General features: G+C 42.3%; 1 protein-coding gene across 9 annotated transcripts in view; it reads left to right on the top strand.

Moving 5' to 3' along the window:
- Nucleotides 1–19,308, top strand: part of LOC135521903 (tyrosine-protein phosphatase non-receptor type 6-like) — a 67,905-nt gene that overhangs the window by 22,016 nt on the left and 26,581 nt on the right. For all 9 annotated transcript variants that reach the window (XM_064947707.1, XM_064947700.1, XM_064947709.1 and 6 more), the window contains 10 exons: nucleotides 2,394–2,510; nucleotides 2,727–2,852; nucleotides 8,392–8,488; nucleotides 8,647–8,726; nucleotides 8,912–9,058; nucleotides 10,618–10,749; nucleotides 11,619–11,773; nucleotides 15,291–15,358; nucleotides 15,528–15,670; nucleotides 16,110–16,174. In XM_064947707.1, coding sequence (XP_064803779.1) covers nucleotides 2,394–2,510; nucleotides 2,727–2,852; nucleotides 8,392–8,488; nucleotides 8,647–8,726; nucleotides 8,912–9,058; nucleotides 10,618–10,749; nucleotides 11,619–11,773; nucleotides 15,291–15,358; nucleotides 15,528–15,670; nucleotides 16,110–16,174 — 1,130 coding nt within the window. The remainder of the gene's footprint in view (nucleotides 1–2,393; nucleotides 2,511–2,726; nucleotides 2,853–8,391; nucleotides 8,489–8,646; nucleotides 8,727–8,911; nucleotides 9,059–10,617; nucleotides 10,750–11,618; nucleotides 11,774–15,290; nucleotides 15,359–15,527; nucleotides 15,671–16,109; nucleotides 16,175–19,308) is intronic.

The raw sequence follows: 19,308 nt of genomic DNA, 5'->3' as shown, positions 1-19,308 counted from the left end.
GGCAGACACAGCAGTACTTAAGACGGTGTATTTAATAAAGTAAAAAGGAGAAGTCCTTCAATACAAAAAATGGCAAATCCAAAAGGTGGTAGGAATAGCACAAAAAAGCCTCAAGAGATACTCAAAAACCAAAACAGAATTCCACAAGAGCATCCACCGGAATCGACAAGAATACACAGAACACTAGGGCTGGGTGCTAACATACAAACACAGAGCACAGAACTGAGGGAAACTAAGGGTTTAAATACAATCAGGGGAAACGAGGCACAGGTGCAAATAATAATGGGGAACAAGGGAAAAAACATAAGGTCAAAAAGCACAATGGGGGCATCTAGTGACCAAAACCCGGAACAACCCTGGCCAAATCCTGACACCTGAGTCTCACAAAGACAAGGTGGTTGGAACCAAACATCTCAAATTTGGACTAATGTTTATTGCTCATTTTTCTTGGCCTAAGCAATTCTCTTTAGTAGTGGTTTCTTTGCAGCAATTCAACCATGAAGGCCTGATTCACGCAGTCTCCTCTGAGCAGTTGATGTTGAGACGCGTCTGTTGCTCGAACTCTGTGAAGCATTTATTTTGGGCTGCAATTTCTGGGGCTGGTAACTCTAATGAACTTATCCTCTGCAGCAGAGGTAACTCTGGGTCTTCATTTCCTGTGGCGGTCCTCATGGGAGGCAGTTTCAACATAGCGCTTGATGGTTTTTGCGTCTGCACTTGAAGAAACTTTCAAAGTTCTTGAAATGTTCCTGATTTGACTGCCCTTCATGTCTTAAAGTAATGGACGGTCATTTATTTTTGTTTATTTGGGCTGTTCTTGTCATAATATGGACTTGGTCTTTTACCAAATAGGGCTATCTTCTGTATACCACCCTTACCATGTCACAACACAACTGATTGGCTCAAACACATTAAGAGCGAAAGAAATTCCACAAATTAACTTTTAACAAAGCACACCTGTAAATTGAAATGCACTCCAGGTAACTTCCTCATGAAGCTGGATGAGAGAATGCCAAGAGTGTACAAATGTAATGAGTGTGCTGAGAGTCGGGAAGCAAGTTCAGGGAGTGAGTGTTTTAATTAATAAAATAAACTATGACCACGAAACACAAACGCACCGGCATGAAAACAGAGCCAATAACACCTGAGGAAAGAACCAAGGAGAGTGACAGATATAGGGAAGATAATCAAGGAAGTGTCATGAGGCGCAGGTTTGTGAGACGATGGTGACAGGTGTGATTTTCAACCAAAACCTAATATTATTATTATTTTTTTTATATATATTTTTTTATTTTACCCCTTTTTTCTCCCCAATTTCGTGGTATCCAATTGTTTAGTAGCTACTATCTTGTCTCAGCGCTACTCCCTTACGGGCTCGGGAGAGACTAAGGTTGAAAGTCATGCGTCCTCCAACACAACCCAACCGCACTGCTTCTTAACACAACGCGTATCCAACCCGGAAGCCAGCCGCACCAATGTGTCGGAGGAAACACCGTGCACCTGGCAACCTTGGTTAGTGTGCAATGCGCCCGTCCCACAACACGAGTCGCTGGTGCGCGATGAGACAAGGACATTCATACCGGCCAAACCCTCCCTAACCCGGACAACGCTGGGCCAATTTTGCGTCGCCCCACGGACCTCCCGGTCGCGGCCGGTTACGACAAAGCCTGAGTGCGAACCCAGAGTCTCTGGTGGCACAGCTGGCGCTGCAGTACAGCGCCCTTAACCACTGCGCCACCCGGGAGGCCCTCAAAACCTAATATTAGACAAAAGAAACCTGAGTTTACAAATTAGAAAACAAATTGATACTTATTGTATTTATTTAATTGACATCGTCACTCAAAAACTGGTTGTGCCACCTTTAGCTGCAATGACAGCAACCAAATGCTACCTGTAGTTGTTGATCAGTCTCTCACATCGCTGTGGAGGAATTTTGGCCCACTCTTGCATGCAGAACTACTTTAACTCAACAACATTTGTGGGTTTTCAAGGATGAACTGCTCGTTTCAAGGTCTGCCACAACATCCCAATTGAGATTAGGTCTGTACTTTGACTAGGCCATTCCAAAACTTCAAATTTGTTGCTTTTTAGCCATTTTCATACCTTGATTGTTTGTATTGGATCATTGTCTTGCTGCATGACCCAGCTGTGCTTCAGCTCACAGACAGATGGCCTGACATTCTCCAGTAGAATTCTCTGATACAGAGCAGAATTCATGGTTCCTTCTATTAATGCGGCAAGTCGTCCAGGTCCTGAGTCAGCAAAGTATCCCCAAACCATCACACTGCCACCACCATGCTTGACCGTTGGCATAGGGTTTTTACTGTGGAATGCAGTGTTTGGTTTTCGCCAGGCATAATGGGACCCATGTCGTCATATATTTATATAAATAGAATGACCGGTACACGGTGGGAGGCACAGAGATGTTTGACACCCTGGCTGACCTGATGGAGCACTACAAACGCAAAGGCATCGAGGAGATGTCTGGAACCTGGGTGCACCTCAAACAGGTAAATACATACAGGACTTACAGTTGTAACCCTATACAGGTCACAGAGTCACCGTGAGTGTTGCAGTCAAGTGACAACCTTACACAGGTCGGAGATACTGTATCTTATAATGGGTTAAAGATCACCTGACTGACAAGATAGAGCCATATCCGAACAAATCTTGACTTCTTCTCCTTTTCTTCTCTTTCCTGTCTACTCCATCCTTCTCTCCTTCAGCCCTACTTTTCCACCAGAGTGAATGCAGCAGACATTGACAGCAGAGTGAGGCTGCTGGACCAGATGGCCGAGAGAGAGAACGAGGGAGACAAGAAGAGCAAAGCAGGATTCTGGGAGGAGTTTGATGTAAGTTGATTAAGTTTTTGATGGAAGGAAGATGTGATGTTTTGAACAACCCTTCTTAACCTCTTCTTCTCTTTACTCAACCTGGTCTCAGAGCATTTCCTATTATGTAAATTTGAGACACTCCATTTAGTATGAGATTCTAAGTTTCTTATGGTATTTATTCATTTGTGGATGATCATCACCCATTTTATATGAAATATTATGAATTACAATTATTATTATATGTTACGAATTTGCAAAACGTTCTACATGTTATGAATTTTCAAAAAGTATGATATGTAACGAATTCTAGCAAGGTGGTAATGTTAACTACTTTGAGCTAGTCTAGGGGTTAGGGTTAAGGTTAGGGTAAAGTTTAGGAGTTAGGTTAAAGGGTTAAGGTTAGGGGAAGGGTTAGCTAACGTACGAAAAGGTAGTAAGTATTTGAAAAGTAGCTAAAATGCTAAAGTTGTCCGTAATGAGATTCAAACCTTTGGGTTGCTAGATGTTAGCCTTATACACCCATGCATCCACCCCGAACAAACAACCTACTTTGTTTTGCCTTTTGTACTATGTTACCTCTAGTCTATGAGACCAGGATGCTTTACTCTACTATAGGTTAGCTGAGGACTAATTTCTTACATGCTGACCACACCAGCATTGCAAAATAAATGTACACATACATCATTGCATCCAAACTGCTCGCTCGAGTCAACAAGCGTCTGCGTAGCCAGGCGCTAAAATAGAACTCGGTTCTATTTGTGACGCTTGATGCGCTGCAAGTCCCGGCTCTCCCATCTCCTCATTAGTTTTTAGGAGCATATTGCCCATGTAGGTGATTGAAAGATTAACTGAGGTCCACACTCCAGTCCATTGGTGGTGGTAATGCACCTTCAAGTTGGTTGCTAACCGCCATTTAAAGTCCAAAGAAGAAGAAGAACCCTGAAGGAGGAGAGATTACTAGAAACTAACTCAGTTTGCCATTTTATCTGTGGATTAATTGTCGGAGTAGAGGACCTTGTGCATTTCAGGTAAAATAACAACCAAATGTTTATGTACCCGGACAAATTAGCTAGCAACAGCAAGCTAGCTAGCTAAATTGCCATTAATGTTTAATGCTTTTCGACCTGTCACCAAATTAATATAGTTGTTTCAGAGTTTGTTTTGATAATTCAACCTGAGTGTCCTGATCGCTTCCGGTGTTGATGGACAAAATCAACATGCGTGGCGGTGTTGTCAGAATGTTAGTGTGTCTGTGTTTGACCATTTGGTTGGTCATATAAACAGTGTATGTAATGTGCCTTTAGTCTTGTGCAACATGGTGAAACATTTTGAAACATGTTCCGTTGCACAAGTCAAAGTGAGAGTGTTGCAAGGAAACACTAGAATCAAATGGTTAAAGGTCTCACAACTACAGCCATAGGAAGTAGACTGCAAGAACCATAGACCACTTTTTTAATACCACCATGTGGTACTGCTATTTGAGGCCAAATTGCCCAAATTGTCTAATCTCAGAAACCCACAACTAAAACCTTGCGCAATTGCTTCAGATGCTACATAGTCTGGCCATGAGAGATTAGAAATTGTCTAACACTAATTCCAAACTGCTTTAACAGCACATTAAAAATAACTTTTCAAATGGTAAAGAAAAATATGGGTAACGAATGTACATTATCTGTATGTTTATAAAGAATACATAACACATCCATGATCACATAATAAACATGCCATATTTATAGAGCATTCATGAATGTATTCATAGCAATACAGTATGTCAGTATTCCACAAATACTGGGAATGGGGATTTGCATGTCTTTCAACATGAACTCATTCTCCTGAAGGTATTCCTGCAAAGATTTTGAGTTGTCACACCTGGGTTGAGTGAATCTATGTTTGTGATTTTTACAGTCAATCCCTTCCCTCAGGACTGTGAGGTTAGGCCAGGGGTTAGGTTACTCTGGTCCTGGAGTATACATGCAGGCTTTTGTTTTAGCCCAGTGAAATAGTAAACACTGGATGTATGTGTGACCCCAATCCTTCAGACCAATTAGAGTTCACCTGAGCTGACACAGGCTAAAAGGCAGGATGAGAGGGACTGATGAGGAACTTCACTGAAACTCCCCTCATAACCAGGGCACTGGATTAGCACTAGCAGCAGCTCCCACCAGGGGTCATGGGTCAGAACAGGTTGTAAGGCGTATAGCTGGATTGCTATAAGAAGTACGTCTATCCCCTAATGTGTACATAGAGATGAACACAAGATATACAGTGCATTTGAAAAGTATTCAGACCCCTGGACTTTTTCCACATTTTGTCACATTACAACCTTATTCTAAAATTGATTAAATTATTTTTATATACTTCATCAATCTGGGCGCAATGTAGCCTAGTGGTTAGAGCATTGGACTAGTAACCGAAAGGTTCAAGTTCAAATCCCCGAGCTGACAAGGTACAAAATCTGTCGTTCTGCCCCTGAACAGGCAGTTAACCCACTGTTCCTAGGCCGTCATTGAAAATAAGAATTTGTTCTTAACTGACTTGCCTAGTAAAATAAAGGTAAAATAAAAAAATCTACACACAAAACCCCATAATGACAAAGCAAAAACAGTTGTATTTTTTGCAAATGTATTATTATTATTTTTTAAATATGACATTTACATAAGTATTTAGACCCTTTACTCAGTACTTTGTTGAAGTACCTTTGGCAGTGATTACAGCCTCGAGTTTCTTGTGTATGATGCTACAAGCTTGGCACACCTGTATTTGGGGAGTTTCTCCCATTCTTCTCTGTAGATCCTCTCAAGCTCTGTCAGGTTGGATGGGAGCGTCGCTGCACAGCTATTTTCAAGTCTCACCAGAGATGTTCGATTAGGTTCAAATCTGGGCTCTGGCTGGGCTACTCAAGGATATTCAGAGACTTGTCCTGAAGCCACTCCTGCGTTGTCTTTGCTGTGTGCTTAGGGTCGTTGTCCTGTTGGAAGGTGAACCTTCACCCCAGTCTGAGGTCCTGAGCGCTCTGGAGCAGGTTTTCATCAAGAATCTCTCTGTACTTTGCTCCGTTCATCTTTCCCTCGATCCTGACTAGTCTCCCAGTCCCTGCCCCTGAAAAACATCTCCACAGCATGATGCTGCCACCACCATGCTTCACCGTAGGGATGATGCCAGGTTTCCTTCAGATGTGACGCTTGGCATTCAGGCCTAAGAGTTCAATCTTGGTTTCATCAGATTCATAGTCTGAGAGTCTTTAAGTGCCTTTTGGCAAACTCCAAACGGGCTATCATGTGCCTTTTACTGAGGGGAGTGGCTTCTGTCTGCCCACTCTACCATAAAGGCATGATTGGTGGAGTGCTGCAGAGATGGTTGTCCTTCTGGAAGGTTCTCCCATCTCCACAGATGAACTCTGGAGCTCTGCTAGAGTGACTATCTGGTTCTTGGTCACCTCCCTGACCAAGGCTCTTCACCCCTGATTGCTCAGTTTTGCTGGGTGGCTATTTCTAGGAAGAGTCTTGGTGGTTCCAAACTTCTCCTTTTATGGAGGGCACTGTGTTCTTGGGGACGTTCAATGCTGCAGAAATGTTTTCATACCCTTCCCCAGATCTGTGCCTCGACACAATCCTGTCAAACTCCCATCCTGTAGTCAGGATTACTGATTACACTCAAACTCCCATCCTGTAGTCAGGATTACTGATTACTCTCAAACTCCCATCCTGTAGTCAGGATTACTCTCAAACTCCCATCCTGTAGTCAGGATTACACTCAAACTCCCATCCTGTAGTCAGGATTACTGATTACACTCAAACTCCCATCCTGTAGTCAGGATTACTGATTACACTCAAACTCCCATCCTGTAGTCAGGATTACTCTCAAACTCCCATCCTGTAGTCAGGATTACTCTCAAACTCCCATCCTGTAGTCAGGATTACTCTCAAACTCCCATCCTGTAGTCAGGATTACTCTCAAACTCCCATCCTGTAGTCAGGATTACTCTCAAACTCCCATTCTGTAGTCAGGATTACTCTCAAACTCCCATCCTGTAGTCAGGATTACTGATTACTCTCAAACTCCCATCCTGTAGTCAGGATTACTGATTACTCTCAAACTCCCATTCTGTAGTCAGGATTACTGATTACTCTCAAACTCCCATTCTGTAGTCAGGATTACTGATTACACTCAAACTCCCATCCTGTAGTCAGGATTACTGATTACTCTCAAACTCCCATCCTGTAGTCAGGATTACTGATTACTCTCAAACTCCCATCCTGTGCTCATCACTCTCACTTTGATGACCTGAAATGGCTCAAGGTAAAAACAACTGAAGTCACCCAGATCAAGATGGGGCTTATCTGCTAAACTGTATAGCCTGTCCCCAGATACCTGTATGCATTATTTCAGCTACATTAGACACACCCTCTAGTGCTCCACCAGAGGGCGCTCTACTGACTTTATTCCCTGTACATTCAAGAGCTCCATGGGGAATATCTCTTTCCTCTAGTCCAGTGGTTATATATGTATATATATATGAACTCAGTCCAGTTTTAAACTTACTCTTGAAAGTTGTAATACTAGAATGCCCAAGGTGTAATTTCAAAATTGGGTAGCGCATCATCAGTTCCTCTTGTCGTGTCAGTCATTGCAGACCTTAGAGAGCTATTTATAACTGCTCAGAAATGTCCAGATCAACTAGCCCATGTCAGATGTTTTTTAATTGAGTGTTTTTAGACCATAGATATTCTTGTATTTTTTTTGTCATGGTTGTGAAATGTCATGGCTGTTAGAGGTTATTTTTATTTTCAAGAAGTGACCCGTTTAAAGGCCCCTCAACTCCAGTCACTTTAATAATCACTAGCCACTTTAAACAATGCTACTTAATAATGTTTACATACCCTACATTATTCATCTCATATGTATACGTATATACTGTACTCTATATCATCTACTGCATCTTTATGTAATACATGTATCACTAGCCACTTTAACTATGCCACTTTGTTTACATACTCATCTCATATGTATATACTGTACTCTATATCATCTACCGCATCTTTATGTAATACATGTATCACTAGCCACTTTAACTATGCCACTTTGTTTACATACTCATCTCATATGTATATACTGTACTCTATATCATCTACCGCATCTTTATGTAATACATGTATCACTAGCCACTTTAACTATGCCACTTTGTTTACATACTCATCTCATATGTTTATACTGTACTCAATACCATCTACTGTATCTTGCCTATGTTGCTCTGTACCATCACTCATTCATATATCTTTATGTACATATTCTTTATCCCCTTACACGTGTGTGTATAAGACAGTAGTTTTAGAATTGTTAGTTAGATTACTTGTTGGTTATTACTGCATTGTCGAAACTAGAAGCACAAGCATTTCGCTACACTCGCATTAACATCTGCTAACCATGTGTATGTGACAAATAAAATTTGATTTGATTTTTTATACTGTTGCTTAAGTAATTGAATGCTTGTTGATGTTTTTAAAATTGTATTGAGCTTACAATGACTATCCTTCTCTCTCTTTCTTGTTCTTTTCAGGCCCTTCAAAAGCAGGAGACAAAGGTGAAGAAGAGCAGAGAAGAAGGGATGAGACCAGAAAACAAAAGCAAAAACCGATATAAGAACATCCTTCCCTGTAAGAGCATCTACTTCTAAAGTGCAGGGATATAGCCTCTTACCTTTTACCCATCTTCTTTACATTTTATCTTCCATTTATATTTTCTCTGTCTGATACATCCCCTCATCTCTCTCTCTCTTCCTTCCATCTCCACACTCATCCTATTATCCTCCCAGTTGATGAGACCAGGGTCATTCTGTCATCTGGAGACCCCAATATCATTGGCTCAGATTACATCAATGGCAACTATGTGACAGTAAGTACATGTTATGTCACCTTGTAGCCTCAACATCAAATGATAAACCACTGTTATGAATCCATAACAAGTCTAAACATGAATATGTCTTAATTAATATGATCAGAGACTATAATTGCAATGGGCTTTGTCTCCATGTAGACAATATTTTACATATTTTACTAACTTTCTCCATCTCTTTGTAGAATAAGCTACAGGAGCCCAGTGACCAGAAGGTGTACATCGCCTGTCAGGGCTGCCTTGCAACAACTGTCAACGATTTCTGGCAGATGGTGTGGCAGGAGAGGACAAGGGTCATCGTCATGACAACCAGGGAGGTCGAGAAGGGACGGGTTAGTGACTTAAAACTTCTTAGGGCTGAGATCCCGCTAACGGGATCGATATGACAACAGCCAGTGAAAGTGCAGGGCGCCAAATTGAAAACAACAGAAATCTCATAATTGAAATTCCTCAAACATACCATTATCTTATACCATTTTAAAGGTAATCTTGTTGTTAATCCCACCAAAGTGTCCGATTTCAAATAGGCTTTACAGCGAAAGCTCCACAAATGGTTATGTTAGGTCAGAGCCATATCACAGAAAAACACAGCCATTTTTCCAGCCAAAGAGTGTAGTCACAAAAATCATAAATAAAGATAGAATTAATCACTAACCTTTGATGATCTTCATCAGATGACACTCATAGGACTTCATGTTACACAATATATGTATGCTTTGTTTGCTAAAGTTCATATTTATATATTTTTTAAATCTCAGTATACATTGGCGTGTTATGTTCAGTAGTTCCAAAAACATCCGATGATTTTGCAGAGAGCCACATCAATTTAAGACATCAATTTAAGAAATACTCATTATAAATGTTGATGAAAATACAAGTACAAGTATGGAAATATAGATAAACTTCTCCTTAATGCAACCGCTGTGTCAGATTTCAAAAAAGCTTTACGGAAAAAGCAAACCATGCAATAATCTGAGTATGGCGCTCAGAGAACCATCAAGCCAAAAATATATCCTCCATATTGTCCAGTCAACAGAAGTCAGAAATAACATTATAAATATTCACTTACCTTTGATGATCTTCATCAGAATGCACTTCCAGGAATCCCAGTTCCACAATAAATGTTTGATTTGTTCGATAATATCCAAATAGCTACTTTTGTTAGCGCGTTTGTTAAACAAATCACGAAGCGCTTCACTAGTTGCAGACGAAAAGTCAAAAAGTTCTGTTACAGTCCATAGAATCATGTCAAACAATCTTTAGGATGTTTTTAACATAAAACTTCAATAATATTCCAACCGGAGAATTCCTTTGTCTTCAGAAAAGCAAATGGCACGGGAACTACCTCTCATGTGAATGCGGGTAACCAGCTCGTGACTGCTGGCAGACCTCTGACTCATTCCCCTCTTATTCAGCCCCCCTTTACAGTAGAAGTCTCAAACTAAAGACAGTTGACATCTATTGGAAGCCTTAGGAAGTGCAAGATAACCAATATCCCACTGTATTTTCAATAGGGGCTGAGTTGAAAATCGACCAACCTCAGATTTCCCACTTCCTGGTTGGATTTTTTCTCAGGTTTTTGCCGGCCATATGAGTTATGTTATACTCACAGACATCATTCAAACAGTTTTAGAAACTTCAGAGTGTTTTCTATCAAAATATACTAATAATATGCATATATTAGCAACTGGGATTGAGGAGCAGGCAGTTTACTCTGGGCACCTTATTCATCCAAGCTGCTCAATACTGCCCCCAGCCATAAGAAGTTTTAAGAGTGTTACTGAGAATTTGAAAGCATTTTCTTTTACATTGTATGATTTTAATATTATAACATAGTATAAACTACCCATCTCATTTTCCTCAAACCATTTCTCCATGTTTGTTTATGCAGAATAAATGCGTGCCATACTGGCCAGAAATGCAGGGCTCCAAAGAGGTGGGGCCGTATGTGGTCACTTGTGTCTCTGAGAGAGATGCCACTGACTACAAGATCAGGGTTATGGAGATCTCCCCTCTGGATCAGGTAGGTACCACTTGCTGGTTCCACTCATCATCACCTCTGTTACCACTGTCATCATTGTTACCTCTGTCATCATTGTTACCACTGTCATCATTGTTACCACTGTCATCATTGTTACCTCTGTCATCATTGTTAGCACTGTCATCATTGTTACCTCTGTCATCACTGTTACCACTGTCATCATTGTTACCACTGTCATCACTGTTACCTCTGTCATCACTGTTATCACTGCCATCACTGTCATCACTACCATCATTGCCATTACTGTTAACACCTCTGTCATCTCTAATACTGTCATATCATCACTATCACCACTGTTACAATTATCTTCACTGTCATCACTGTTACCATTGTCAACACTGCATCACTGTTACCATTATCATCACTGTCATCTCTGTCATCACTGTTACCATTGTCAACACTGCATCACTGTTACCATTATCGTCACTGTCATCTCTGTCATCACTGTTACCATTATCATCACTGTCATCACTGTTACCATTATCATCACTGTCATCTCTGTCGTCACTGTTACCATTGTCAACACTGCATCACTGTTACCATTATCATCACTGTCATCTCTGTCGTCACTGTTATCATTATCATCACTGCCATCACTGTTACCATTATTGTCACTGTCATCTCTGTCGTCACTGTTACCATTATCATCACTGTCATCACTGTTACCATTGTCAACACTGCATCACTGTTACCATTATCGCCACTGTCATCTCTGTCGTCACTGTTATCATTATCATCACTGTCATCACTGTTACCTCTGTCATCACTGCAGTCACAGATTAGCTGAGTTTACAGTATTACTCATGTCTCTCCTCTTTGTCTCATTCCTCTCCCCTCCTCGTCTGTCCCAGTCGGACTCGGTCCGTACTATCTGGCACTACCAGTACCTGAGCTGGCCCGACCATGGAGTTCCCGAGGAGCCAGGAGGGGTGCTCAGCTTCCTCACTCAGGTCAACACAAAACAGGCCGAGTTCGCCAACGCCGGGCCAATGATCATCCACTGCAGGTATATTCTAGCTGTCTGTCCAGCTGTATTCTTGCTATATTCCAGCTGTGTTCAGGAAGATGAGTGTCAGTTCTATTCATTCGCCATTGTCTAGAATACATGATAAGAATTTCAGATTATGTTGTTTTTCCAGGATTAAGATTAGTTGTTAAGATTAGTTGCGGTTAGGGTTGCAAAGTGTCGGAAACTTTCCGGTAAACTTCCAGAATTTTTCCGGACATTTCCATGGGAAATTTAGCCTGGTAATTTTGCTTAAATTCATCAAAGAAGTTGGTTTATAACAGTGAACCTTTTTGTGTGGGATACACATAAGGCAATTCTAGGTTTTGTGGCATATTTTGGTTCAACTATCTCCAATTCAATGGAATTGCAACCCTCTGCATGCACATTCTTCCATCACATGTACAGCTGATTCTCAAATCCTGCACACTAATGAGATGCTATTGAGTCCACACTACCACACTGTCTGAGCCAAGGACTAGATGCTTTCTAGTAGGTTTTGATTACAATACTGGATGGGGTGAATATATTTCATAGGACATACATGTTGTTTTGTTAACTAGTAAATAGTAGCCAACAGAAAGTGTGTTTAAATCATTTCTAACTTGTTAACAATTTCTGCTAGTTAGTTTTTGCTACCATGTGGGTTTTAGCTTGCTTTAGCCTGCTAATTCCCCTGTTTTCATTTTAAAACATTTATCTTACAAAGGAGTTGTTTAATCTAGCTGCTTAAATATTTATCTGTACATGGAATTGTTAAAAAAAGAAAAAATGTTTTTACAATCTTTACAGGAAAATGCCACTATCTGATGTGTGGAGACATATGTAGAAGGAAAAGCTGTGTACATTTGCAAATACTGTGCCAAATACTGTGCCTTCATATGTGAAGAATGCAACAAAGATGCAGAATCATCTGGCCAAGTGCATAAAGTTCCCTCAGTGCTCACATTAAGCAACCTCTGACAAAAGTCCCTCTTCTATTTGAGGTGAAAATTATGAATCAGACACCTTATCGATAGCAACAGCTCATGGTCCTCCTGGAATGAATCAGAAGTTTTTTTTTACTCAATAGAGGAACGTAGTCAGAGCAATGTTGATTAATGTCTTGCTCGAGCTGTGTATGCAACTGGTTCACCTCTGATGCTCACAGGCAATGTGTATTTGAAGAGATTTCTGAATGTTCTTCGCCCAGCATACACCCCTCCAACCAGACATGCTCTATCTACTCATTTGCTGGATGCAGAGTTCAACAGAGTTCAAGTGAAGGTCAAGCAAATCATTGAGAAAGCAGACTGTATTGCAATCATCTCTGATGGGTGGTCGAATGTTGGTGGGCAAGGAATAATTAACTGCATCATCTCCACCCCATAACCATTATTCTATAAGAGCACAGACACAAAGGACAACAGACACACCAATCTCTACATTGCAGATGAGCTGAAGGCAGTCATCAAGGACCTTGGACCACAGAAGGTATTTGCACCAGTGACAGACAATGCTGCGAACATGAAGGCTGCTTGGTCTAAAGTGGAGGAGTGCTATCCTCACATCACACCCATTGGCTGTGCTGCTCATGCATTGAATCTGCTCCTCAAGGACATCATGGCACTGAAAACAATGGATACACTCTACAAGAGAGCAAAGGAAATGGTTAGGTATGTGAAGGCTCAAGTTATAGCAGCAATCTACCTCACCAACCAAAGTAAGAATAATAAGAGCACCACGTTGATGCTGCCCAGCAACTCCCGTTGGGGTGGTGTTGTCATCATGTTTGTCTCCTGGAGGGGAAGAAGTCTCTCCAAGAAATGGCCATATCATAGTCTGCTGATATGGACAGCCCCATCAATAGGACCCTCCAGGATTATGTATTTTGGGAGAGAGTGGTAAGCGGCCTGAAACTCCTGAAATCTATAGCAGTAGCCATTACACGGATTGAGGGAGACAATGCCATCCTGTCTGATGTTCAGACTCTGCTTGCAGATGTAAGAGAAGAAATCCGTATCGCCCTGCCCACTTCACTGTTGCTCCAAGCAGAGGAAACTGCAGTTCTGAAATACATCAAGACTTCTGTCTGAAGCCCATACACGCCACAGCGTACATGTTGGTGCAGAGATCAACGAGGCCTATGGTGTCATCACTTCTGTGTCTCGCCACCTTGGCCTGGATGAGAGCAAGGTTCTTGGCAGTCTGGCGAAGTACACTTCCAAGCAAGGGCTTTGGGATGGAGATGCAATATGGCAGTCGTGCCAACATCTCATCAGCCACCTGGTGGAAGGGACTTTGTGGATCTGAGGCTTTTCCCCCTGTTGCCTCCATCATCCTCCAGATCCCACCAACATCAGCCGCCTTAGAGCGCAACTGGTCCTTTTTTTGGGAACACACACACCAAAGTACGCAACAGGCTGACCAATACAAGGATTGAGAAATTGGTGGTCATCCGAGCTAATTTGAGGCTTTTTGAGCCTGACAATGAGCCATCCTCAACAAGGTTGGAAAGTGACAGTGAAGATGAGGCCTCAGAGTCTGATGTTCAAGAGGTACACATTGAGGAGGTCCAGGGAGAAGACATGGAAGCCTGAGAGGAAGTCAACCAAAGCTTTAGTTTCTAGACTATAATTTTACAGATGTATGTTGAAAACATTTTAGGGAGATGTGATGGATCATTGGGGATCATTTAATATATGCTTTCTTTTGTAGTTCAGTGAAATTATCTCATGTGAAAAGCCAACACATAACTAACTATATAGTTTTTTTGTTTCTATTGGAAGGATTTAATAATTTGCAATTATGTCTGCTTATAAGGTAAAAGGTTTATGTTTCTGTCTCCATATGCTATGGTAAATATATCCAATACAAAAACCATCTACATTTAAATGGTATTCATATTAATTTGTATATATTTCCGTTAATTCCCATATATTCCTGTTAATTCCAACAGAAAGTTCCCACCTCTGAATAATCCCCAAAATGTGCAACCTTAGTTGCATTACTCAGCATTTTAAGTCGACTGACAGTTCATCCTATAGGAATTTTCCCCTTGTGATGTCAAAGATAGGGAGGGTCCTTGTACGTTGTTGGTCCCGTGACTATTTGGTATGTAAGCAGACATAAGTACAGCGTAATAGTGTATAGAGAGTTTACAAGGCTGTTGCAGTACAGTTTAATGACAAAAGCTATTTCCTTTGCTTCTTTACACTGAAAGACATCCATAAGGACAAAGTTCTTATCCAATCCACTGGTCTTTATAATATAACCAAACTGTCCCAGTCACGCGTGTATAAAGTGGTCATCCCCTGGCTGAGACATCTGTTAGTGTGACAACATGACAAATCCCTCTCCATTTGTCCATGATCACTTTACACCTCCGATCACAGAATGACTTAGATGATGAATACTGCTCTAGAAATTGTTTCAAAACAGTTCATTCTTTTCAGTGAATTGCATTGAGTCCAATCACACTGTGCTGTACTGACAGTTGTCCCTACAACCACTCTGTTTGTGTTGTGTTTCTGTGCAGTGCTGGAATAGGCCGAACTGGCACCATTGTGGTGATCGACATGATCATCGAGACCATCGACACAAAAGGTGAGTCTCTTTCAATACCAAAGTTCCTGCATTTCTTCAGATCTTCATGATATTATACTGTATCTTATTATGGCTCTTTTGTCCCATGATCCTTGTAATGCCTGTCATCACTGAAGAATGGCAATGTTTTTGTTGTGGATTGTGATTCTAACTTCCTGGTTGTCCATAGGTCTGGACTGTGACATAGACATCCAGAAGAGCATCCAGATGGTGAGAGACCAGCGGTCAGGCATGGTGCAGACTGAAGCCCAGTACAAGTTCATCTACCTGGCCGTCTCTGAGTACATAGAGGCCTCCAAGACCTACAACAAGGTGAGGGAGAGGGGGGGGGGGGTTGCAATAGAAGGGAGAGAGGAATATGGGTAATATGGATTCAAATGTATATTGTTCTCCTCTCCCAAGTGCACTGGCTACAGTATATGTCTATTGACAAACTGTGTTGAAAAACACAGTTCCATAAAATAACAACAACAAGACAGCAGAGAGACTCAGATATCAGCTGACACAGAGGGATCTGTGTCAAGATATACTTTTCACTGTTGTTGTGCATGTTCTTTTGTCCTCCAAACAGATATCTTATCATAGACTGCTTTGAAAAATAATATAACACTGACAGTGAGAGGTTGAAATTAACGGAAATTGCTAAATTTCTGGGAAATTGTTAATAAGACTATGACTTAACTCTGCACATTGACTCACCTTATACCTCCCATCAAGTCTAACACTCACTGTCCTCTTCTCCCCTTTCTAGGGAGCTGAGACAGAGTATGGAAATTTGCAGTTCAAACACCAGCCTGCCAGCCGCAAGGTCTCCAAGTGAGTTTGTACAGTGTGTGTCTGTGCACATGCCATTGGAGTTCCGTGCATATTCCCACCTCTCCTCAAAACCACATTGGGTCAAAGTTCTCTGGCGCAGGCTACACAGTGTAAGAGACACACACACACACACAGAGGAGGTTAGGTAGAGAGAGACGGAAAAGAGAGAGAGGTTCGGTAGAGAGAGAGAGAGAGAGAGAGAGAGAGAGAGAGAGAGAGAGAGAGAGAGAGACACACACACACACAGAGAGAGAGGTTAGGTAAAAGAGAGACGGAAAAGAGAGAGAGGTTCGGTAGAGAGAGAGAGAGAGAGAGAGAGAGAGAGAGAGAGAGAGAGAGAGAGAGGGAGAGAGAGAGGATGGATGTGGACTTTCTCACCTCTGTCCCCTAATGAGCCTAGCTCCTATAAGCCATATTGAAAATGGGACCATTGTTTATCATCGTCATCCCCCGTATCTCTCCATCCTTCTGTTGTCCAATTTAGCTGATTGGGCACGTTTGTGTAACCTTTGGAGGCGATACATTTGACTAGGTAGCCCTACTGTACTCTCTCGCTCTGGAAAGAATGGACCAATTAGAAAAAAATAAACTTGACAACAAAGGAGAGGAGGAATCACTTGACCTGTTTGGAATGTCCGGACTGACCAAACTCTGTAAACTTCCACTCGATCAACCAGACCATTCAGGGTTCAAATTACACTCTGATTCCCAGGGATGCCCTGAAAACAGTTAAGACAATGTTAGCAGTGTTAACTGCTATGAGAATGTAGGGACACGGGTTCTTTTTGACCAGGAAACACTTTGGACCCTGGTAATACAGCTGACTATAGGGATCACCCTGGTAATACAGCTGTCTATAGGGATCACCCTGGTAATACAGTGCAGTTCACCCTGGTTATACAGCTGGCAATAGGGATCACCCTGGTTATACAGCTGGCTATAGGGATCACCCTGGTAATACAGCTGGCTATAGGGATCACCCTGGTAATACAGCTGGCTATAGGGATCACCCTGGTTATACAGCTGGCTATAGGGATCACCCTGGTAATACAGCTGGCTATAGGGATCATCCTGGTTACACAGCTGGCTATAGGGATCACCCTGGTTATACAGCTGGCTATAGGGATCACCCTGGTAACACAGCTGGCTATAGGGATCACCCTGGTTATATAGCTGGCTAGAGGGATCACCCTGGTTATACAGCTGGCTATAGGGATCACCCTGGTAATACAGCTGGCTATAGGGATCACCCTGGTTATACAGCTGGCTATAGGGATCACCCTGGTTATACAGCTGGCTATAGGGATCACCCTGGTTATACAGCTGATTATAGGGATCACCCTGGTAATATAGCTGGCTATAGGGATCGCCCTGGTAATACAGCTGGCAATAGGGATCACCCTGGTAATACAGCTGGCTATAGGGATCACCCTGGTAATACAGCACAGTTCACCCTGGTTATACAGCTGGCTATAGGGATCACCCTGATTATACAGCACGGTTCACCCTAGTTATACAGCTGCCTATAGGGATCACCCTGATTATACAGCTGCCTATAGGGATCACCCTGGTTATACAACACGGTTCACCCTGGTTATATAGCTGGCTATAGGGATCACCCTGATTATACAGCTGCCTATAAGGATCACCCTGGTAATACAGCACAGTTCACCCTAGTTAAACAGCTGCCTATAGGGATCACCCTGGTAATACAACACAGTTCACCCTGGTTATACAGCTGGCAATAGGGATAACCCTGGAAATACAGCAAAGTTCACCCTGGTTATACAGCTGCCTATAGGGATTACCTTGGTAATACAGCACAGTTCACCCAAGTTATACAGCTGCCTATAGGGATCACCCTGGTTATACAGCACGGTTCATCCGAGTTATACAGCTGCCTATAGGGATCACCCTGATTATACAGCTGCCTATAGGGTTCACCCTGGTTATACAACACGGTTCACCCTGGTTATACAGCTGCCTATAGGGATCATCCTGCTTATACAACAAGGTTCACCCTGGTTATACAGCTGGCTATAGAGATTACCCTGGTTATACAGCTGGCTATAGGGATCACCCTGGTTATACAGCTGGCTATAGGGATCACCCTGGTTATACAGCTGGCTATAGGGATCACCCTGGTAATACAGCTGGCTATAGGGATCACCCTGGTTATACAGCTGGCTATAGGGATCACCCTGGTTATACAGCTGGCTATAGGGATCACCCTGGTTATAAAGCTGGCTATAGGGATCACCCTGGTAACACAGCTGGCTATAGGGATCACCCTGGTTATACAGCTGGCTAGAGGGATCACCCTGGTTATACAGCTGGCTATAGGGATCACCCTGGTAATACAGCTGGCTATAGGGATCACCCTGGTAATACAGCTGGCTATAGGGATCACCCTGGTTATACAGCTGGCTATAGGGATCACCCTGGTAATATAGCTGGCTATAGGGATCGTCCTGGTAATACAGCTGGCAATAGGGATAACCCTGGTAATACAGCTGGCTATAGGGATCACCCTGGTAATACAGCACAGTTCACACTGGTTATACAGCTGGCTATAGGGATCACCCTGATTATACAGCACGGTTCACCCTAGTTATACAGCTGCCTATAGGGATCACCCTGATTATACAGCTGCCTATAGGGATCACCCTGGTTATAGAACACAGTTCACCCTGGTTATATAGCTGGCTATAGGGATCACCCTGATTATACAGCTGCCTATAGGGATCACCCTGGTTATACAACAAAGTTCACCCTGGATATATAGCTGGCTATAGGGATCACCCTGATTATACAGCTGCCTATAAGGATCACCCTGGTAATACAGCACAGTTCACCCTAGTTATACAGCTGCCTATAGGGATCACCCTGGTAATAAAACACAGTTAAACCTGGTTATAAAGCTGGCTATAGGGATCACCCTGGTTATACAGCTGGCAATAGGGATCACCCTGGTTATACAGCTGGCTATAGGGATCACCCTGGTAATGTAGCACAGTTCACCCTAGTTATACAGCTGTCTATAGGGATCACCCTGGTAATACAGCACAGTTCACCCTGGTTATACAGCTGGCTATAGGGATCACCCTGGTTATACAGCTGGCTATAGGGATCAC

This window comes from Oncorhynchus masou, chromosome 30 (genome assembly GCF_036934945.1).
Source record: "Oncorhynchus masou masou isolate Uvic2021 chromosome 30, UVic_Omas_1.1, whole genome shotgun sequence".
Lineage (NCBI taxonomy): Eukaryota > Metazoa > Chordata > Actinopteri > Salmoniformes > Salmonidae > Oncorhynchus > Oncorhynchus masou.
Note: the sequence above shows the minus strand (reverse complement) of the source record. Positions and strands in the feature narration are given on the sequence as shown.